The sequence below is a fragment of the Gordionus sp. m RMFG-2023 genome, chromosome 1 (genome assembly GCF_954871325.1).
Source record: "Gordionus sp. m RMFG-2023 chromosome 1, tfGorSpeb1-WG-v2, whole genome shotgun sequence".
Taxonomy (NCBI): domain Eukaryota; kingdom Metazoa; phylum Nematomorpha; class Gordioida; order Chordodea; family Parachordodidae; genus Gordionus; species Gordionus sp. m RMFG-2023.
Genome location: NC_088775.1, coordinates 4264859 through 4289052, shown reverse-complemented (window position 1 = coordinate 4289052; position 24194 = coordinate 4264859). Strand labels below are relative to the sequence as shown.

General features: G+C 29.4%; 1 protein-coding gene across 1 annotated transcript; it reads left to right on the top strand.

Annotated features, from left to right (window-relative positions):
• Positions 1-1396: 1396 nt before the first annotated feature.
• On the top strand, positions 1397-24194 carry LOC135931019 (coatomer subunit gamma-2-like). Its single transcript, XM_065467868.1, has 24 exons — positions 1397-1470; positions 1538-1590; positions 1632-1712; positions 1754-1825; positions 1903-1982; positions 3444-3468; positions 3554-3604; positions 3827-3919; positions 4039-4128; positions 4262-4378; positions 4984-5024; positions 5515-5722; positions 5924-6135; positions 6240-6391; positions 6689-6853; positions 7001-7225; positions 9789-10010; positions 13042-13104; positions 13653-13792; positions 15124-15382; positions 16807-16904; positions 22974-23112; positions 23279-23377; positions 23892-24194. Exons 1-24 carry the CDS (start codon positions 1431-1433, stop codon positions 24026-24028), a joined length of 2862 nt encoding a protein of 953 aa, XP_065323940.1. The 5' UTR covers positions 1397-1430; the 3' UTR covers positions 24029-24194.

The following is a 24194-nucleotide window of genomic DNA, read 5'->3' as shown; positions in this document are numbered from 1 at the left end:
AGTAATCTCTGAATACTTCTCCATAGTACTAAATTGCGGCTGCTATCGTTTTTTATTGATAAGATTAAGTTTTTTGTTCCTACTGAGAGCCATTCTCTTTTTGGTATTTGGCTATGATTTAGTATTAGGCTTGGAAAATTGCACTTTTGAAATCTGTCCAACATTTCTAATGATTTGGTAGATAAGGACTGGATAATTCTAGCTATGTCTGAGCAGATTGTATCATTGTAGGCTGTTATGTTTATGTTGGTGAAGTGCCATTTGGGAGTTTGTTCTGGCGCTGCGCGTGTTGTGCTATAGATGCACCTGGTGTTATTGTTTCTCCATTCTTCACTTCGTATTTTTATATGTGCTTTAATTAATTTGTGATCTGATACATTTATATTTAGGATGGCCTTTACATCTGCAAACCAGCTGTGGATATTGGATAGGAAGAAGTCGATTTGGGAGGAGTGGCCACCCGATGAGAAGGTCATGAGGTGAGGATGTTTAAGTTTAAAGAAAGTGAGTTCTATTTAAAGTTAGTCAAGGGGATAGAAATATTTTTGTGATGAAAACATGTTTAAAGTATTTATTTATTTTTGTCCTTGTAATATACCAACTGGAATTGAATTAAAGTTTTTTAAAATGAAAAAGAAACATGTAAAGTCTCTCCATAATTAAAAACTTGCCTATTCATTATCTGAAGATTGTATTCGAGTATTCGTAAGATATGGGCTAATTATTGAATTAATCACAACATGACCTGTATAAGAATATGCATATTTTTGAGCAATGTTGTTTCTAATTTGTAACTGCAAAAGAAAAACTTTTTTTATATTTTATAAACTAAATAAAAATTATTTATCAAATGATAAATTAGTAATAAATACAAAACTCGTTATTTTTAATGATAAATGGTAGGTTAGTGGTCTGAGAGTTATTAAGTGAATTTGATTTCAGATGGGGGCAATTTTTCGTGCCCTTTTTTTCAATTTAAGTTAGAAATTTCTATGCTATGGCCTATAAGATATGATATTATAATAATGGTATATAATACTTCTAATGAAGCTAGTTATTGATTTACATATTAAAAATAGTTTAACAAACTATTAAAATTTTTTATATATTTTTAAATAAGTGTATATATATATATAGAATAAATTAACTTATCACTATCTGATTAATACTATTATTGCATTATACATTCTCTAGCAGATTAGAAGCTACATCATTCCTTTAAAAAGAATTTAACCCAAATTGTAACTATCACTACTCAATATTTATATAATAAGCTTATTAAATGTTTGCCTATTTAACACATATATTATAAAAAATGGTCATGGTTTAGTCAATGATATCAATAATATTATTGGTTTTAGGGCCAATTATCCGTCGACGTGCATTATCAATAGCCAAAATTAGAGCTTAACGTCACCATCTGATAAAACATGTACTATTTAAAACGTGATAAAAAAGATGAAGAACTGGGTAATTATCTATATATATATATAATATTCATCATATTTATTAAATTTAACTTCTTTTCTTAATGAAGGCCATGGATTTAATATGTTCCACAATCTGGATAAAACTATGGTTTTACAAGAAGTAAATAATATATGATATATTGTGTACAATTAAAACAAAAGGCAAGAATGTTTAATGAAACGCCAGTTAATGCTAAAAAATGTGCATTAGTATTGACAAAAATCTTATATATAGTCAATCAAGTATTAAGTTATTAATTTTCATTTATAACTAATGCTTTAAGAGTGAGCCAATTGGTATTCGTGAAGCAACTGAATGTTTTTTTGCAACAACAAAACTATTTCAATCAAAAGAAGTAATTTTTTTATTTGATATTTTAAATTAATCATTGTAGTACAAATATTTAAATAATTTAATCTATAAAATATGTAGCCACTATTAAGAAGAATGGTATATTTAGTTATTAAAGATTTGGCCCCACTAGCACAAGATGTGATTATAGTTACTAGCAGGTATAATTATTTGATTAGGAAAGTTTATTATAAATAATAAATTAAAATATAAATGATTATTATGATTAATTTTTTTTGATAACAAAAAAAAGAAGATTGATACAAATGTATATTTTTTTAAAAAGAAAAAAAAACATTTAAAAAAAATAATATCAAATGGCAAGGTTGGGCCATGATGTTTTAAATATTGATAATTAGATCTAATTATGATACGACAATTTTCTGCTTGAGTTTGTAAAAAGGAGAAAGGTATTTTTTTTATTGATTTGGATATTGTCTTGAATAGATCTAAAGCTGCTTGTCCAAAAGAAGATCGGCATTAAGTATAGCCCTTGTTTCCTTTATCTCATCAACCTTATCAGTAAAAATATATTACCTCGCAAAAAATTACCATCAATAAAGATAATTTATTAGATGAAGCCTTATGTTGTTGGAATATTAATGTACCAAACACAGCCCCACCAGATTCAACGACAAAAAGATTGGGATCAAGGATTGGTATCTCGTTCCTTAGCTTACCTCAATTGAGCAATGATCACCAATATAAATCCCTACTAAGATCTCTTAATTTCAACAACTCTGGCCATGTATGGTTAGATTCATATCCCAGTATTTTAAATAACCAGCTAATAGATAACGACACTTTTCATTATGCAATCAATTTACGCTTGGGCATATCCTAAACCATTATATTTGCATTAAATGCAATCAATCGGCATACACGCTCGTCCTCCACTGTAAATTTATATCAAAAGTCAACCGACATGATAAAATAAATGCAATAATAGCTTCTTTTTTCAATAAAGCCAATTTTACCTGTATTTTAGAACCTACATCCTTTTTGGATAAAAAACGCCCTGACGGCAAAACCGTAGTATCTTTTTTTACGGGAAAGCCTTTAATGGGGATTTTACCTGAATTGATCCCATGGCTCAATCTAATAATTCCCATGATTCCCTTAACAGAGCCGAATCTCTAAAAAATATAAAATACTCACACCTAATGTGTGATAACCACTTTGTTCCTATAGTAGCTACATCAACCTGCACTTTTGGACAAGCGGCTTTAGACCTATTCAAAACAATATCCAAATCAATAAAAAAATCATACATTTCTCCATTTTATAAACTCAAGCAGAAAATTGCCTTATCTATAATTAGATCTAATTATCAAATATTTAAAACATCATGGCCCGACCTTGCCATTGAATATTGTTATTTTTTTTTCTTTTTATAAAAATATATATTGTGTCAATCTTCTTTTTTTTAACTTAAACTGATATATGACATATTTTATTATATTCTCTATATTATAATGTTAATTTTTAAATAATAATATTTTATCGTATTTGTGAATTTTAATAAAAAATTGAATTTTAAAAAACATATTAAATTTTTTTAAATGTTTATTTAATATCTTTTAACCCCCCCCCCCTCTTCCCCCCTCCCCTTAAATTAATAGCTTGACTAAAGACATGACTGGAAGGGTAACAATAAATTATTATATCAAATAACTTAATTGTATTAAATTTTATGTATTAACTTGTTCTATGCACATTAAAATTATTACAGGAAGATTTATATAGAGGACCAGCTATCAGGACATTATGCTCAATTACTGACGTAATTTTATATTTTATAACCCCATTAAATAAAAATTTTCAATCTATTTTCCCTAAAATGATTATCAGTATATCATGTATTAATTTTTGATAACCAAGAATGATCTAGTCTAGTTAAAAATATTATTTATTATTTTTCTTGTTGTTAATTTAATCATTATTTTAAAATATTTATTAGTTTCTTTACACTTATGATAATAAATTTAATTTTTTTCTTCTTCAGCATACTATGATGCAAGCCATTGAACGCTACATGAAACAGGCAATAGTTGACAAAAATCACAGTGTTGCAAGTGCTGCACTTACTTCATCAATGGTTAGCTCATAAATGATTTAATAAATGTGTGCTGAGAAGGAAAGGTAGATAGAAAGATAGAAAAAGAAAAAAACCCCAATAAAGATGGACAAAATATACATATAAATATCTATTTATAGCATCTATGCAAACATCAAGGCCTTGAAATTGTTAAAAGATGGGTTAACGAGATTCAGGAAGCAATCAATTCTGACAATGTTATGGTTCAAGTAAGTTTTTTTTTTAGGAAAAATGCACATTTTGAATTTTTAATTGCTAATTTCATGTCAAGATTAAAATCATAAAATAATTTGTTATATTTATACCAATATAATTTAACTCACCTTAATTAATTTTTTTTAGTATCTAGCTTTAGGACTCTTATATCAAGTTAAGAAATCCGATAGACTTGCTATATCCAAACTCTTTTCAAAGTTTTGCAAAGGTAGCTTGAGATCCCCATATGCGTACATTTTGCTTGTAAGCCTTAACTACATATTTTTTATTTGTATTACTGGCAACTCTTTCCTTTTTCTTTCTTTCTTTCTTTCTTTCTTTCTTTCTTTCTTTCTTTCTTTCTTTCTTTCTTTCTTTCTTTCTTTCTTTCTTTCTTTCTTTCTTTCTTTCTTTCTTTCTTTCTTTCTTTCTTTCTTTCTTTCTTTCTTTCTTTCTTTCTTTCTTCTCTTTCTTTCTTTCTCAGAGAAAAAAGTCTAAATATAATCTTAATTTTTAGAACATACTATATTTTATTTAAATCAGGGACCTGCAAAAGCATCGATTACTTGGCTTGGCCTGGTTTTGAATTTTTTAAATTTATTTTCAAACCTGGCTCAACCTGGTATTTTTTTGTCTGGACCGGATTTTTATTTTTGATATATTTTTAATTATTATTTTTTAAAACCTTGTGCTCAAACCGTGTTTTGATTGAGGTGTACGTGTAGGGAATAAAACCGAATCGTTAAAACTGTATTAACCGTTATTATTAACTGAACCAAAGAGGTACCGATATTCTTTGCGGTTTGGATCCCTGTCTGCATGTCCCTAAAATGGATATTTAAATTTTATTTAAATTTTGAACTCTATAGATTAGGATAACCTGCCAATTGATCGCCGAGGATGAATACAAGTAAAAAAAATTTAATTATATAATCGTGAAAATTTATTGATATTATAACTAATTTCTATTTCTCCGAGTGTGAACCAACTTACCCCGAAATTTTATCTCCTATTTATTGGTTTTTATGTATGAGAGTAGCTCAAACTCTTCTTTTTTTTTAAAAAAAACGAAATCCTTGGAACTGTATCAAATTTAAATTAAAAATTTTTAGGAAGCGGAAGTGTGTCTGATAAAGTGTTATAACTAATTTATTTAATTAACATTGTTGGGCCTATTGGCGAAATTTCGAGGCTTAGTTTAAAATATTTCGGCTAAAATCTTGATTTAACTTTTTTTTTAAAAAAATCGGCTAAATGAAGTCGTTTAACATCCATTTTATATTGCGCACAAATTGAGCGTTTCAAGCACTGAGGCCGGTTCTTTCGGTTCCAGGTTTAAGATTTTATTTTGAGAAAAATATATATAATGCAATCCATAATTTTAAACACCATCCCGACAGTAACGCGAACTCGTCCGGCCCCTATTTCGACTTTCTCGAGAGCTGCTTGCGTCACAAAAGCGAGGCCGTCGTGTTCGAAGCCGCCTCCGCCCTCATCTCTGTCCCTTCGCGTAAAGACAGGAGCGCCCCAGCGGTGGCTGTGCTACAGCTTTTTTGCGGATCCGGAAACGCGGCCACCAGATTCGCAGCCGTCAAGGCGCTTAACGCAGTAAGACAGATTCAATGCTTGATAAAGAATATGAGAAGGTTTAAGTATGGAGGAATCTAAAAATGGGCGCCATTGAATTAGTTATAAATATGCAGAATATGGCGTCAAATGATTATATCAGGTAAGGAGTGGTAGATGAATGAATAAAAGTTATTACATTACACGTAAGATGCTTAAATTATTTATTTCTTTTTATCCAAGGTAGCCATGAAAAAACCATCCCTCCTATCTTCCTGCAATGCGGAATTAGAATCTATGATAACGGATTCTAATCGCACCGTTTCTACCTTGGCCATAACCACTCTGCTCAAGATAGGCAGCGAATCATGTATAGACAGGCTCATGAAACAGATCTCCACTTACATCAGTGAGATTAGCGACCCATTTAAAATAACCATAGTCGAGGCTATACGGTAACAATTATGATTTTAAAAAAGACCTTTTATTATATATTTCCTAGAAAGAAGGAAGGAAAGAAAAAATAAAAGAAAGAATTATATATTTTTTCTTTGAAAAGGTCCTTGTGCTTGAAATTTCCCCGTAAGCATTCAATCATGATGAACTTCCTAAGCTCAATGCTAAGGGACGAAGGTGGTTACGAATATAAAAGGGCGATAGTTAATACTATCATCGCGATCATTCAAGAAATACCAGAGGCCAAAGAAACAGGTTAAGCCATTTTCGCTTCTAAAAATTTTACTGGCAAAATTTTTTTTTTGATAGACAGTTGGTCAACATACAATATGAGTATAATTATATCACCTAACTCCTCTAGGGCAAGATTGTATTGTCTAATATTTCATTATTTTTAAAAAAGGAGTTTTTAGAGCCTTATAGCAAATAATTAGATATGTGTGCAACATAAGTATTACTAATTTAATTTTGTAAAACGACCTTTTAAAGATATTTTTAAACGAAAAATGTACACCTTATTTATTACACATTTAATATTATTCCTTAAATTAGGTCTAGCCCATCTGTGCGAATTCATAGAGGATTGTGAGCATTCGGTTCTAGCCGTTAAAATCCTGCACTTACTTGGGAAAGAAGGATGCAAAACGCCCCAACCAACCAAATACATCCGATACATTTACAATAGAGTTATATTGGAGGCTCCCGCTGTTAGAGCCGGTGAGAAAATTTAAAATTCAGATAAAAGGGCAAGGAAAGAGTCAATATTTTGTATTCTTATTTGTTTGGATGGAACTCTATCTGTCTTGATTTTTCTTCTTCTTTATCATATCTAATTCCATAACTGTATGATTGAAAAATTTGAAGCCGCCGTAAGTGCCTTGGCCAAGTTCGCCCTCTACTGTGAAGATCTAAGGGGCAGTGTCAAAGTGTTACTCGAGAGGTGCCTGATGGACCAGGACGACGAGGTCAGGGATAGGGCTACCTACTATTTAAGGCTACTGGATACCTTGGATGGCGGAGGTGAGGACAATGTCCAAGGGGTAGAGAATAGCAATCGCGTGAAAAGGATACATTCTTACATCGATAATGGTATGATGGCATATTATTCTTCTTGTTGATTTTATCATTTTGAAAATTAATTAGGATTAAGTTATCTCCTAGGGTCGTCGAATATTGTTCAAATTTATAAACATTCCTACATTATTTTTCATAACTAAAAATTGGTAATGATTATTTTGGTGAAAATGGAAAAGATGGTATGAAATAAAGAAGCTTAAATATGGGTAAAAATAAATTAAAGAAAACTAGATTTGGAAAGTGAAAGCGATGATGTGAAGCGTTATTAGGGTTGACTAAGTGTTTAGCATCCAATTTAATATAATATATATATATATATATATATATATGGTGAATTCCACATCAAATCAACCAAGGTTTCAACCCGACCCCTTTCAATTTTTTTTAAATTTTGCATACTGGTAGTATATACTATAACTAAGAAAAAAATGAAATTTTACCTCCCCAAAAGGCTTACCCGCTAAGATATGGGCGTTTAAAGTGCGGAAAAATGGTACATTTTTGACAAAAAGTGCCTCATTTATTTTCAAATATCTCGAGAAATTATTAAGTTAGAAAAATAATTTAAATTTTATTATGTAGCTTAAAAATAGTTCTTTAATATGACATAAAAATAAATATGATATAAATATGATGAATGTCCAAAACCGGATGTATAAAACCGGAAATGGCCATAGAAAAAAAGGTATTTTTTTTCGAAATTTTTTTTCTGTAGATAGATATAACACTGCTTTATATTTGTGCCAAATCCTAACCTAGGATGAACTAGGGTCTAGGAGTTATGATTCTTTATATGGCTTAAATTGATCAAAAATATCTTCATTTAATGAATTATGAAATAATGTTTATTTAAAAATTATGTCTAAATGATATGCCCTTACTTTTTTTTATTTATTAGCATAAAACAATCTATCATAATTAAAATTCAATAAATATCATCATATTTAATTGATAAATTCATATTCATATTGTAGTTTTCGTAACGCCTAATGTGTAAGCTCTATAACTTCAACTTCATCTTAAAATCATAATCACAATTTTCATTTATATTAAAGAAAAATGAATTTTCCGAATCGAAAGTAGTATTCTTAAACGGAAAAAATAATAAAATTAATATATTATTGGGAAAAAGAAACTAAATTATTATAAACTAAAAAAATAATAAAATCATATTATATTATTGGGAAAAAGTGCAACACCATGCACAGGGATTTCATTGGACAAATAATCAGTCCACTATTCACTCTTTTATCATTTATTATAGTCAGGACAACACTATAAAACATATAAGTTTAGTGGTGATATCAGAATGTTTAAGCACAATGCCTGTGCCTTTTATTTATTTCAAACTAAAATGATCTTATTTTTAAAAGAAAGATTTGATACATTGACCAAAATTTATTATTTTTCGGATGGGGCCGTAACCCAATATAAAAATAAAAAAAATTTCATAAATCTCTATAATCATGAATGTGATTTTGGTATAAAGGCCGAGTGGCATTTTTTTGCTACAGCTCATGGAAAAAGTCCGTGCGACAGTTTAAGAGTTATTAAAAAACGGCTAGCAGCTCGAGCTAGTTTGCAACGGCCATATCAAAACCATATTTTGACACCAATGGATTTATTCGACTTTGCCACAAATAATATACATGGAGTAAATTACATTTTTGTAAGCAATAATGAATACAATAATATAGAAAATTATCTAGAAAGCAGATTTTTGAGAGCAAAAAGAATTCCGAGAACACAAAAATACCATGCTTATATTCCCCTTGACGAAAATAAAATTAAAGTCAAAATTTATTCCAATTCTTTAGATAATTTAATATATGATATATTGTAAACATAATTATGAATTATTATATTATATGTAATTATGCATTTCAGAAAAATAAAGTTATAAATTGGTTTAGAATTATTTTGTCAAGTAATTTTTAGTCACAATATGTTAACAATTAAAAATAAAAAAAAGTTAGGGCCTATCATTTAGACATAATTTAAAAAAAAACATTATTTCATAAGTATTCATTAAATGAAGATATTTTTTATCAATTTAAGCCATATAAAGAGTCATAACTCCTAGACCCTTTTTCATCCCAGGCTAGGATTTGGCACAAATATAAAGCAGTGTTATATCTATCTACAGAAAAACATTTCCGGTTTTATACATCCGGTTTTGGACATTCATCAAATTTATATCATATTTATTTTTATGTCATATTAAAGAACTATTATTAAGCTACATAATAAAATTTAAATTATTTTTCTAACTTAATTATTTCTCGAGATATTTGAAAATAAATGAGGCACATTTTGTCAAAATGTACCATTTTTCCGCGCTTCAAACGCCCATATCTTAGCGAGTAAACCTTGTTGGTAGGTAAAATTTCCATTTTTTTCTTAGTTATAGTATTTACTACCATTATGCAAAATTTAAGAAAAATTGAAGGGGGTCAGGTTGAGAATCGACTTTTTTTGGTTGATTTGATATGGAATTCACTATATATATATAGATAAATGAAATGGAAAATTAAACAACTTATAAACACCTCCCCCTCCCTTTCCTATTCATTAGAAACCCACATTTCGGCCGCGTGTTTAGAGAAAAGTTTGTTACACTATTTATCCGATGACCATTCAAAGATCGAACCCTTCGACTTTGACAGCGTTCCTATCGAAGCCGAGGAGATAATTCCGGCGGCTAGTATGGGCGATGATGAGATGGTCAAGTTCAAAAGGTCTAGAGGCGCCGAAACTGAAGGAACTTTTGGAGAAGATATGGCTCAGAGCGGAGAAGGTTTTGGTTTATATTATTTTAACAATGAATAAATTTCGGTTCTATAAGTAAGACGCCTTGCTAAAAAAAATATATACTCTTTTCGCTCATGTTTTTAAAATTGAAAATGCTTTGCTGCGATTTTAATTTATTAGGCGAAATCTGACAATTTGTAAGGGGGAAATTAATTTAATCCTAACATTCTCATTAGGCTTGTGTCCTAAATGTTTTGGAAATAAAATCTTAAAATTTAAAAATTTTAAACAATTTAATAAAATTATGAAACGTGTCCGAAATCTTCCATTATTTTTTTTGCAAAATAAAACAAAAAAAAAACGAGAATAAAATAGTTTTTCCATAAAAGTTACCATTATAAATAAATTTTTAAAAAATTATTTTTTTAAATTTATTAATTTATTATTATTTTATTATTTTTTTTTAAATGACTAAAAATGATTTTTAGAACACTTTTATTTTTACGTTAAAAATATAGCTTATGTTATTTTAATCTTCAAAATTGATAAATTTATTTATATTTTTTTAGATTTAGGACACAGCTTTAAGTAAATAGACTCACCTTAGCCCAATTTACGTTGTAGATTAAATCATGGTTTTTTGCAATAAAATATAGCCAATTAGTTATGCGTTAACACATTATATATATGGTGTCCATATCAAATCAACCAAGGTTTCAACCCGACCCCCTTTAATTTTTCTTAAATTTTGTATACTGGTAGTATATACTATATAAAGAAACAATGAAATTTTACCTTCCAACACTGTTTACCCGCTAAGATATGGCCATTTAAAGCGCGGAAAAATGGTACATTTTTGACAAAATGCACCTCATTTATTTTTAAATATCCCGAGAAATAATTATGTTAGAAAAATAATTTAAATTTTATTTTGTAGCTTAATAAAAGATCTTTAAAATGACATAAAAATAAATATGTTGGACATTTTATTATTATCGAAAACCGGATGTGTAAAACCGTAAATGGTCATATTAACACTGCTTTATATTTGTACAAAATCTTAGACTGGGATGAACATGGGTTTAGGAGTTATTACTCTTTATATGGCTAAAATTGAACAAATTTAACATTAATATCATCATATTTTAATTTAATGAATAGTTATGAAATAATGTTAATTTAAAAATTATGTATAAATGACGGGCCCTTACTTTTTTTTATCTTTATCAAAATTTTTGAGAAGTGGCTAGAATAATGAGCTTTGTTTAACACTTTGGTTAAATTCGAAGTTACTTGACCAAATAATTCTAAACATATTTATAACTTTATTTGCCTCAAATTGCATTACATATAATACAATCAAAAATTTATAATTAAAATATATCATATATTATAATAATACATGGAATTTTAATAAATTATAACTTTTGTTTTCGTCTAGAGGAAAAAAAGCTTCGAACTTTGTGTTGAAATTCTCTTTGCTTTCAAAAATCTGATTTCAAGATGACTTTCTATGTTCGTATATTCATTATTGCTCACAAATATATAATTTACCCCATAGATATTATTTCTTGCATAGTTAAATAAATCTACTGTTGTCAATATGTGATGTTCATATGGACGTTGCAAGCTTGCTCGAGCTGCTAACCGTTTAGTAACGGCCCCCAAAATGTAGCATGGACTTTTACCTTGTGCGGTTTCAAAAAATGTCACTCAGCCTTTATCTCAAAATCATTTTCGTGATTGTAGAGATAAATGAAACCTTTTATTTTTATATTGGTTACTGCTCCATCAGAAAAATAATAAATTTTAGCCACTCTATTAAATCTTTCCTTCAAGAATACGATCAATTTTTAAAATAAATAAAATGCACATGCGTTGTGCTTTAAACAATCTGATATAACCAATAAATTTACATGTTTTATTAGTTCTCACGATAATAAATTATAAAAGAGTTGATAGTAGCTTGATTATTTGTCTGATTAAATCCTTGTGCATGGTTCTGCACTACAAATGCATAGTTTTCTGAAAAGTCTGCAATAACTAAGAATTCGCCAAAATTTAAATTGAATTTCAAATAGTTTCGAATTAATAATTATCGTGAAGCTATAAACAAATGAGGAATTAAATTGTTTAATTATTCAATTATATAATCTACAAATTCGTCAGCGAATTTTGTCAGTGTTTCGAGGTTAGTTGATCAACTGCTATCCATTTTTTGAATGTTTTATAATTTATAGAATTCTCGTCAAATAATATATTAAGCCTTTATTTTAATTTTGAATATATGGGGGAAAATTTATTGTTGAATTTCAATTTTGGTAGATTATTTTATGCTAAATAAAATATTTAAAATTATTTTGTCAAGGGGTTTTAATTTCGAGATAAAATTTAACCAAAGCATCCCAGCCACCTCTCAATTTTTTTTTATAAAGAAAAAAAAATGTAAGGGCCTATCATTTAGACATAATTTTTAAATTAACATTTTCATAACTATTCATTTTAAAATATGATGATATTAATGTTAAATTTGTTCAATTTTAGCTATATAAAAAGTGATAACTCATAAACCCATGTTCATCCCAGTCTAGGATTTTGTACAAATATAAAGCAGTGTGATATCTATCTACAGAAAAAAAATTTTGAAAAAAATACCTTTTTTTCTATGGGCATTTCCGGTTTTACACATCCGGTTGTCGATATTAATAAAATGTCCATCATATTTATTTTTATGTCATTTTAAAGAACTTTTATTAAGCTACAAAATAAAATTTAAATTATTTTTCTACCATAATTATTTCTCGAGATATTTGAAAGTAAATGAGGTGCATTTTGTCAAAAAATTACCATTTTTCCCCGTTTTAAACGGCCATTTCTTAGAGGGTAAACAGTGTTGTAAGGTAAAATTTCATTTTTTTTCTTAGTCATAATATATACTACCAGTATACAAAATTAAAGAAAAATTGAAGGGGGTCGGGTTGAAAATCGCCTTTTTTTTGTTGATTTGATATGGAATTCACAATATATTTTTTAAAGCAACTTTTAAAAAAAAAAAAATTATTATCAATATTTCTAAGCCTTTGGAACTGGTCGATCAAGCGCGAAAGAGGATGCCGTATCACGAGAAAGTTTATATATGGGTAAAAAAAATGTTCTTTTTATTATGTTTTCAAAATTAATTATTTTTAACTCGGATTGGCCACGCTTAAAATTTAGACTGTGGAACTACCACCCCCCCCTCTTCCTCCCCCATTATCCCTCCAAAAAAAACCTTTTGAATAAATGATCATTAAAAAGCTTACATACATTGAAATCCGCCATTGAAAGACATTTATACGATATGCTAAATATGGTCTAAGACCCTCACTCCAAACCTTGGTCTTAGTTTGCATTAGAAGTCGGCCTGGCCCAAAACGCCCCATAGAACTTTTTGGAAAATTTTGGCCAATCATGGACCATTATTATCATTTACAAGTTGTCCAGTCTGGCCAATAATTTTTTTTTATGAAGAAAACCGTCATAAATTCCCTAATTATCCTTTAAAAGCATTTTCAGAACTATGGGGTGAAAAAAACATATTTTTTTTACAATATGTCTGACCTAACCCGGAAATGTTTTTCCTGGCCTCCCTAAATATTTTTCTCGAATAACAGAAATTAGAATTTTAAAATTACATTTCCATATCAAGAACAACTATCCAAAATAGCAGCATTTTCAACACTGGGCCCGTTATTCAAATCCTGCCAGCCCGTGTATTTGACGGAAGAAGAGACGGAATACGTAGTTAAATGTACCAAACATATGTTTACCCATTACGTCGTTTTTCAGGTTTTTTTAAAAATATTTTACTTATATATTATACTCTTAATTATAGGGCTGTACCAATATTTTTACCCATATAAAATACCTTATTTTGAATGTTAATGTTAGAATTGGCACCAGATTGGCAGCTAATTTTTTTTATGCCCAAACATCTTGGAATTTCGAAATAACATTAAAACTTGTTATAAAGCAAAATTATTCTAAATTAGGCCTTATTATAATTCTTGTGTCTATATTGGAAGTCTTCGAAAGATGTTGTAATATGACTTGTTTTCACATTGGAAATGGAATAAGTCTAGAAAAAGTAAATAAGTTATGTTACCTAGGTAATATTTATAGTGTTGATGGAGGCGTGGACCTGACAGTAGGGGCGAGGATAAGCTTGGCATCAATTTTAACGTTCTGAAGGGAAATGTTTATGCAAGCTGTGAAAGGAGTTGTATGATGAACGACAGCGAGGCATAGGAAATTAAGACTACTCTCGAAGGCAAGTCACAAACAACGGAGATGAGAATGATTATATGGATAAGTGTAATATCTCTACGAGAAGGAAAAACAAGCCATGAACTGAGAAAAAGGATTGGGATAGAATCAATGGGTGATATCTCGATAATAAATAGACTGAGATAGTTTGGACATGATGAACGGAAAGCAAAGGATGATTGTTCGTTGGTTGGAAGTGGGGAAAACAAGACTTAGAGGGCGACCAAAGACAGGCTGGATTAAATAGCTGTGAATGACATGAGAAAATTAGGTTTGAGACCTGGAGCAATGCCCATGACCTTGTAAAATGGAGCATAACGATTAGAAGGGAAACGGCCAAAAAATGAGAAAATACAAAATAAACATACAAATATTTGTTTAATAAGAAATGACGAAATTAAATTGTATAAAAACAACTCGATCAAAAATTTTCGGGATTTTTATTGATCCACCACTTAAAATATTTTAAAATACTGCTAATCTTGTGCCGATTAAACCCAATAAAAAACAAGCGTTGTTTTTTTTATATTACATCCTTAGTGGAGTTACATTGTTTTTATTTGTAGGGATTATTTAAAAATATAAAATATTTATATAAATATTTTGACACATAAAGCAAGGAATATGAGGAATGAAGTCGAGAGTTTAATATTAAAAAAAATAATCCCATTAATTATACATTATTAAACGTAATTTAAATGACGAACAGCTGACTTTTCAATTTAGTCCCTGTTTTAAATTGCATTATTAACCCTTATTACGATTGTCAGTGCTAGTATATTTCGTGTCACCGGTTGCCTGGCTGCATTTAATCTATAGTTAACTTATACCTCATTACGTTATTTTTTTGGCAGTTCGATATAAACAACACCTTAACGGACCAAGTTCTCGAATCCGCTTCCATAGAAATGGTTCCTGGGCAAGAGCAGTTCGAAGTTATAAAACGAATACCCGCCAAAAAAATTTTGCCAGCCGGGTTTTCTGATACCCTCAAAACTCCTTACAGCGGGAAGGTTGGACATAAAGTCGTAGGGGATATCGCCGAAGCTGAAGAACGCGAAGGATTAGAAACATCATATTCCTGCGTGAGAATGCCCAAAGAAGAGATCTTAGGTATAAGTGTATTTATATATACCTTTTAGTTTTAAAGAATTACTCCAACTGGGAAAAAAAGGTGCCTAGTGGTAGAAAAATCTTATTATCTTTATTGTTTTCTTTGATAAATCCTTTCCTTGTCTTTTCCATCAAAGTAGAATATGAAGTATATCCTCTACGCAAGTGAGATATTTAAATAAAAAGTGAAACAATTAATAATAAATTTTTTAAAAAAGAAGTAATTTGAATTAATTATTTATAAATTGAAATCTACAAACTATGGAGATGAGAATGAGGAGGATAAGGTACGAAGTACAAGATTACTAGGAAGTTTAAAGGTAGTGTCCATTAAGACTAAGATAATGGTAAACAGACTTAGGTGGTATGGGCTAACAATGAGAAGGCCTATGGACTATTTATAAAATAAGGTTGTTGAGAGTTTGGAAGTGATGGGTAAACGTAAAATCCATGGGGCCATAAAGTTAGAGCCAATATGAAGAAGTATAAATTAGATAAAAGAGATAGCATGAATTACATAAAGTGGAGAGAGATATTGAAGGAGCCTACCTCCAGAAAAGGTGAAAGCTAAAAAGAAAAATTTATAAATTGTATACTTAAACCAAACTAATAGCCTAAAATCTTGCTATTATATAAAAAACTCGTTCTAAGATTTAAATTATTTGTTATGTCATTAGGTAATGCTCTCCTCTGTAACGGCCACATCTACCCATCTGTTGTTGCTTAAATTTGACGTGGATGCTGTCTATTTCAAACATCGCACATTTTAATAATCTTTAATTAAATTCTCATTGCTTTTGAGGAAACGGGTAAAATCAGGTTTTCATCCATGCCAATCAAATTCAACATGTTTTCGATATATTTTTTTTTTACCTAATCAATTTCCTCCAGCGACAATATCCTCAGTTATCTGTATTTTGGTATTAAAAATGAATGTTGAAATTGGGAGCATATTTTTCTAACCCGCCCGCTAGCCTACCATAGTTTAAATATATTTCTTAACCTATCGGCCCATTCTGTAAAAATTTTAACTCTCTTGACCACCTAGATGGGCGGGGGGGGGGGGAGGGTGAGTTAAAAACCCTCTCAATGCAGAGATCTACTAAGTATATTAACATGATTTCATTTTTTTTAACTTCCTATTTAAGGTAATAATATACGATAATCATGGGAAATTGATTTAATTTCGCCATCATTTTTAGAAACCGTTTTTATTAAAGTTCGCGTACTATGAAGTTAATTCAGAATACATAAAGAAAGAGAGAAAGATAGAAAGGAAGAAATACATTTTTTTTGTAACTATTATCATCAATAATCATATTTTCTATGTTGCTGCACCTATCATATCTTTAGGTAAAATTTTATTATTTACCAGTAGTCGCTACGATTATTTTTATTATTTTTTTTTTCTTTTCCCGTTATAGTGACCTGTACTTTCAATAACATCATGAAATTCAAAGTGAAGGAGTACGACGCCAGCACTGGTGAAATATCTGAAACCGCCTACGAAGATGAATATACTGTAAATTATTTGTATTTTTTATAAATTTATCAATTCAGATATAAATTTGAACAAGTATCTTGTTGTTTTATTGTTAATGATATGAATAAGAATGTCTTGCATTTACAAGTGTTAATATGTTGTTTTGTAATAACAAAATTTGCCAGAGAGAGCTTTGCTCTGCCCCCATAGTTACCTCTGCATTTTAGGTAAATAATATAATTTTGACCATTTCCCTTGTTCAAATATTCATAACCCCAAATAGGCAATTACATCATCGTGTTTTTGTGTGTTTCTAATAAAAATATACAAGGTAATAATAATGCCTATTTACCTTTAATTGAATATTTGGTTTACTGGAATAATCTTGTAAATCCATATTTGCCGTATAACTATCAAATCGCCAAGATCAAAATAGCCAAATATTTACGTAATTTATAACGCCACAAGTAATATAATAATAAAATACAATTTTAATTAAAATTTTGTTTAATCAGGCGTCGTCAAGAATTTTGCAATGTAGTGGATGGTGGTCTTTATTGAGTTTTATTTATTACTCCTATAAATATCTGATTTCCTAATATTTTATTAGTTTTAAAGGGTTCTAATGATAAGTAAAGATATGCTAGTCACTTGTCTTGCTAGAAAACTTCTTGAATAAATTTTTTTATAGTAATTATTTTAGCGTTTGTTTAACCTTTTCAGAATATTTTTAAGGCTTCATATTCTAATTACATTTTAATATGCAAATTTAAGAAACATATAAAAAAAAGGTAGTAATATTTAATATATTATAAATAAATATAAAATAAAATAACAATAGAATAATCTACAATTAAATATTTACCTATAATTTAATCAGAATAGATGATTGAAAATTAACTGAAAATGAGATTTTATCTAAAAAAAAGGTAACAAATTTAAGGGTGCTCTATCGTACATAGACGTTAAATTGTCTATTTTATAATTTAATCTTTCGTAAGTCCGATTTGCCCGCCTAACAATCGATCCATTATGAATTTGTATCAGTTTAATATCGTTCGAATTCTGATTTTCGATCAATATTTTAATTAAAACGTACACATTAGGATGTGCACTTCTTGTTTTTCTTTTAAGAGCATGATGGAACCCCTCGAGGTGGTTGTTTGTGCGGGGCCCATCTACATGGTACCTAAAATAAATATTGAAAAATATTAGAATGATTGAATACAAATATTTTAAGTTTTTGTACCTTGTCCTTATAGTTTGAGGGAATAAGGCAGTTTCACCAAGCCACGTATGGTCCATATACTCCATAAAACGAAGTAGGGATGGATATTTAGTTGCTATTGAGTAGCAAGATAAACGAACCTCGGCCATATGCTCCTCCTTGCAAAATGGTAAAGTTGTCATCCGCCTAACAACTAAATGGACATAAGAATCGTTTAGATAATCTCTAACTAAACCCAAAGCTTGACATTCCCGCCATAAAGCTTGAGAATAATGAAAGAAACATCCTAAATATTTTTAATTAAAATTTATTAATCATAAATTAACCTTTGATCACTGTATTTGGGAATACAAATCGAAGAGCAGATATAGCTGCCGCCTCAAAATCTGTTTGGCCAATTGGAGGATTGAAATAAATACCTTCACGGGTACAAAATTTTTTGACTATATGAAATAGTTGAATATATGTCTCCCTTGATTTATCTGGAAGGAGAGCATATATAACTGGGATCATAACGTTTTCATACATAACGTGTATGCTATAAAGCTGACAATATAATCTAGGAACTATGTAGAAAGTTCCGTCCATATATATTGTCGTAGCAGCTCCCAACAATTTTAACATATCCGTAGTCCCAAAGACCAATATCTTATCATCGGTAGGAATATGGAATCCTTGAGATCTTGAAGATGTAGCATATGCTGGCGTTAAAACAATATCTTGAATAGAATGAGGCATGAAAGGCCTATATTTCTTTAGAAGTCTGTCAATATGACCCCTAATTGATATGAAAGGGGGGATTGCCTCTGGATAATTTTTGATGTGAGTAGTCTCTAAACATCTAATATCGATAGTTTTTTGATAAATATTCATCCTTGTTTCGGTAGGATCTTGGGCAATTGTTCTTTCAAGAACCTCTTTTGTTTTGAGAAGCTCAAAATACCCGACATCAGGTTGGTGTTCATGTACACCTGATGAAATGTAAATATGGTCATATTTACATTTTGCAGAACAGCCTGGTTTCCTGCAACGGTAATGAACAACATCCCTCCTTTCATAGTGAAACCGATAGAGATAATCTTGGTAAAAGAGGAATGGTTTTCCTTTTTTACCATTGACAAATTGACCTTTAATGATATTAATATATTATATTATGTTTTTACCATAAATGTTTTGATTTATGTCAAGCATAGCATATGCAGCATCCATTATTTCTAATATTGCATTGGAGAATATATATTCTTGCATTTACAAGTGTAAATATGTTGTTTTGTTATAACAACATCTGCTAGAGAGAGCTTTGCTCTGCCCCCATTGTTACTTCTGCATTTTAGGTATATAAAATTTTGACCATCTCCCTTGTTCAAATATTCATAACCCCAAATAGGCAATTTCATCATTGTGTTTTTGTGTTTTCTAATAAAAATATACAAGATAATAATAAAGTCTATTTACCTTAAATTGAATATTTTTACTGGAATAATCTTGTAAATTCATATTTGCCGTATAACTATTAAATCACCGAGTTCAAAATTGTCAAAACATCGAAAAACATCCTCAAAAACGCTTTCAAAAAGATCTTCAAAGAAATTAGCTATATATGATTTAAAAATAATGGATGCTGCATATTCTATGCTTGACATAAATCAAAACATTTATGGTAAAAACATAATATAATATATATATTATTAAAGGTCAATTTTTCAATAGTAAAAAGGGAAAACCATTCCTCTTTTACCAAGATTATCTCAATCGGTATCACTATGAAAGGGGGGATATTGTTCATTACCGTTGCAGGAAACCAGGCTGTCCTGCTAAATGTAAATATGACCATATTTACATTTCATCAGGTGTACATGAACACCAACCTGATGTCGGGTATTTTGAGCTCCTCAAAACGGGAAGTTTTTGAAAGAACTATTGCCCAAAATCTTACCCAAACGAGGATGAACATATATCAAAAAACTATTGATATAAGATGTTTAGAGACAAATTATATCGAAAATTATTCTGAGGCAATCCCCCTTTTCATATTAATTAGGGGCCTTATCGACAGAATTCTTAAGAAATATAGGCCTTCCATGCCTCATTCTATTCAATATATTGTTTTAACGCCAGCATATGCTACATCTTCAAGATCTCAAAGATTCTATATTCCTACCGATGATAATAAGATATTGGTCTTTGGGACTAGTGATATGTTAAAGTTGTTGGGATCTGCTACCACAATTTATATGGATGGAACTTTCTACATAGTTCCTAGATTATATTGTCAGCTTTATATAGCATACACGTTATGTATGAAAACGTTATGATCCCAGTTATATGCTCTCCTTCCAGATAAATCAAGGGAGACATATATTCAACTATTTCATATAGTCAAAAATTTTTGTACCCGTGAAGGTATTTATTTCAATCCTCCAATTGGCCAAACAGATTTTGAGGCGGCAGCTATATCTGCTCTTCGATTTGTATTCCCAAATACAGTGATCAAAGGTTAATTTAAGATGTACTAAATTTTAATTTAAAATATTTAGGATGTTTCTTTCATTATTCTCAAGCTTTATGGCGGAAATGTCAAGCTTTGGGTTTAGTCAGAGACTATCTAAACGATTCGTCCATTTAGTTGTAAGGCGGATGACAACTTTACCAGTTTGCAAGGTGGAGCATATGGCCGAAGTTAGTTTATCTTGCTACTCAATGGCAACTAACAATCCATCCCCACTTCGTTTTAGGGAGTATATGAACCAAACGTGGCTTGGTGATACTGCGTTATTCCCCCCACCCCTACTATATGGGACAAGGTATTAAAACTCAAAATGATTATATTTCATCATATAGATCTTAATATATGTATATATATAAGTATATTGTTTAACATATAATTCTAAACTACTATTTCGTTTCCGTAATTTTATTTTCCATATAATTCACAATAATATACATAATCTCACGTGATACAAATCTTAAAACAAAGATTAATAATTGTAGTATAATCTCTTCTCGAAAAGTATATTGAAAAACGTCCTTCTTATCTGTCAATTACAAATCAACATATACAGCAGATATCATGTAAATGGACTCCGCACTAACAACTACCTTGAGGGGTTCCATCTTGAGCTAAAACGAATAACAAAGCTGTGCACTTCTTAACGTGTACGTCATTGTCAAAATATTGTTCAAAATTCGAACGATAATAAGCTTATACAATGAATCGATTGTTCGGCGAACAAATCCGACTTATGAAAGGTTAAATCATAAAATAGACAATTTAATGTCCATGTACGATAGAACAACTTTAAATTTGTTTCCATTTTTAGATAAAATCTCATTTTTTAGTTAATTTTCAATCATCTAATATATATTGTCGCGTTATTCTGATTAAATTATAACACTAATACGTAAATTTTAAATTATACATTATTATTTTTGTTTTTTTTAAATTATATTTATTTATATAATATAATAAATATTAACTTTTTTTATATTTTTCTAAATTGCATATTAAAATGTAATTAGAATATGAAACTTAAAAAAATATATTCAAGAAGTTTAGTAAGACAAGTTATTAACATATTCTTTATTAATCATTAGAAACCTTTAAAAAAATAATATTAAGATATTATTTATAGGTAGTGAAAATCACGGCCCGGTCTTTGGCCCGAACTAGACCGATACTCCCGGACCGGACCCCGGTCCTTAAAAAAGATCGACCCAGACCGTGCTCTTAAATAAGAACATATTTTTTTAACCTAATTTGATTTGTTTTATCATTTTATTAAATATAAGAGTATTATATAAACAACAAAATTTATTCAATAATATTAAAATTTGTGCTTGTGAAGGGCATATTAAAATTAAGAGTAGATTGTGTTTTTGAGATATTTTCATTTTCATTAGAATTATATATTTTATGTTTTATCAGATGTCTGCTTAAGGTACTTAATTATTTTATTAAGAATAAGGTTAAGTTATTTTGACAATGAATTATTCAAACAGTTTCTTAAGAAAAAATAGAACTATATAGATAATAACCAAAATATATTAAATAATACTGCTTATTTTGATTAATTTATTGCTTAAAAAATTATAAACAATTATTTTGTTACTTGTTGCTGACGATACATTAAATTTGGTACTGCAGTGAACACATACTCTATGTTTTTTATTGGGACTATAAGTAAAATGTTTCTTGGACAAACTTATGGTTTTCATATTGTAAAATAAAAATTAACAAAATCTAAAATCACACCTCTAGAAAAATATCATAAAATAAAATATACAAAAAAATTATATTAATTGAATAGTAAAGCAAACTTAAATAATTATGAAAGACCGGTCCGGGTCGCGGTCTAGACCGTAAAAATAAAAAGACCAGTCCGGACCACGGCCCACAAAAAAAGATCGGTCAGGAAATCAGTCTGGTCACGGTCTAAGACCGATAGGACATAACCGTTGACCTTCACTATTTGTAGGAGTAATAAGTAAAACTCAATAAATACCACCAACCACTACATTGCAAATATTTTCGAAGACGCTTGATTAAACAAAATTATTATTATATTTTATATTATATTAGTATCGTATTATATTAGAATTTTATTATATTACTTGTGATGTTATAAATTAGAAATTACGTATAAAAATATTTGGTTACTTCGGCCATTTCGTGTGGGAACCATATCAGCCGCCATTTTTTGAGGATATTTTTAGATGTTTTAGCTATTTTTGAACTCGGTAATTTAGTGGTTCTACGAATGTTTGAATTATATAAAATATTAAAGTGGTTTCAATAGATCAATGAAAGAGATTCAATTTATTATTTTCAAATTATTTCTAAATTTTTTTTTGTAAAAAAAAATAAATTACTTAATTAAAAGTTGGAAGATATAGAACTTAATGTGTGTGACAGTATGAAGGCTATTACCAAGCATAACTTTTCCGTGTCATGGGAAGAATTGGGACCGGAAAATGAACTCGAAGATAGTTTCGTGCTATCCAACGTTAAAACCTTACATGGTATTCATTTATACTAATACTCCTGTAGACAGTGTACATCTCAATACTTATGATTATTTTGTTTTAGCTCTGAAGATATCATAAACTTTTTTTTATATAAATATTGGTGATAGGGATATAGGATTTTAAAATGTTTACAATTTAAAAAAATAAAATAAACATCAAGATGCTATCATCAAGCTCATTCAGTACTTGGGCATGTCACCTTGCGATAGTTCCGACAAAGTATCCGAATCCAAAAATCTTCACACTCTCTACCTATCGGGTTGTTAATATGAATAATTTAAAAATCATCATTATATTTGGCAAATTTTTTTTGGAGTCCGGGTCCTTTTTTTAAAAAATTTTTCAAATACCCGGGCCTGGCCTAATATTTTAAATCGCGATTATATATATAACATAATATACTATTACTTATCATAAAAATTTGGCACTTTTAAAAAAAGTTATAAATAATTTCATTAAAATACCTAATAGTAAGATTTTTGTAAACATTCAGGTCTAAATGACTTTTAAGAAATAATCCAGGCCAGGCCGAAATTTTTTTTCACGAATCTGGGCCGAGCCGTGTTGTACCTCGAGCAAGTCTCTGATGTTTATAAAATTTTCTATTAAGATACATAATATAATTGTTAAAGTTACAGTATCTATCTAGATACCTTTTTATGTCATGTAATCTGTACATTTGAATGATATTTTTTTAAAACAACTTTGGTAAATTAACTAGGGTTGTTTAGAAATCACTTTTATAACCTTTCCTTTTCCTTATTGCAAAATAGGCATATACAGAGGCAATCACGATATATTAGCTAGGATAAAAATTGTAGCCATGCCGGAGACTGGTGTGACAATCAACATGCTCGTAAGAAGTTCCGATCCTTCCGCCAGCGAAGTATTAATTACAGCTATGGGATAGAAAATAGAGAGAAAACCCATTTATTTATTAAAGTTATAAATTTAAAATAATGTGACTTTTATTATTTATTTGATTATTATCATTACTTAATTATTTTGTTTTCCCTAAAATGTTTATGAATTTATTTATACTATTTTATAAATTTTTGCATAATTTTCTTTAACGA

Bases quoted from the DNA above. Each gene is read 5' to 3' on its own strand.
- LOC135931019 (XM_065467868.1), top strand. From the start codon at position 1,431: ATGTACTATTTAAAACGTGATAAAAAAGATGAAGAACTGG. The intron at 10,011-13,041 runs GTTTTGGTTTAT...AATATTTCTAAG, and splicing joins TATGGCTCAGAGCGGAGAAG to CCTTTGGAACTGGTCGATCA. The intron at 23,378-23,891 runs GTTGTTAATATG...ATTGCAAAATAG, and splicing joins TCACACTCTCTACCTATCGG to GCATATACAGAGGCAATCAC.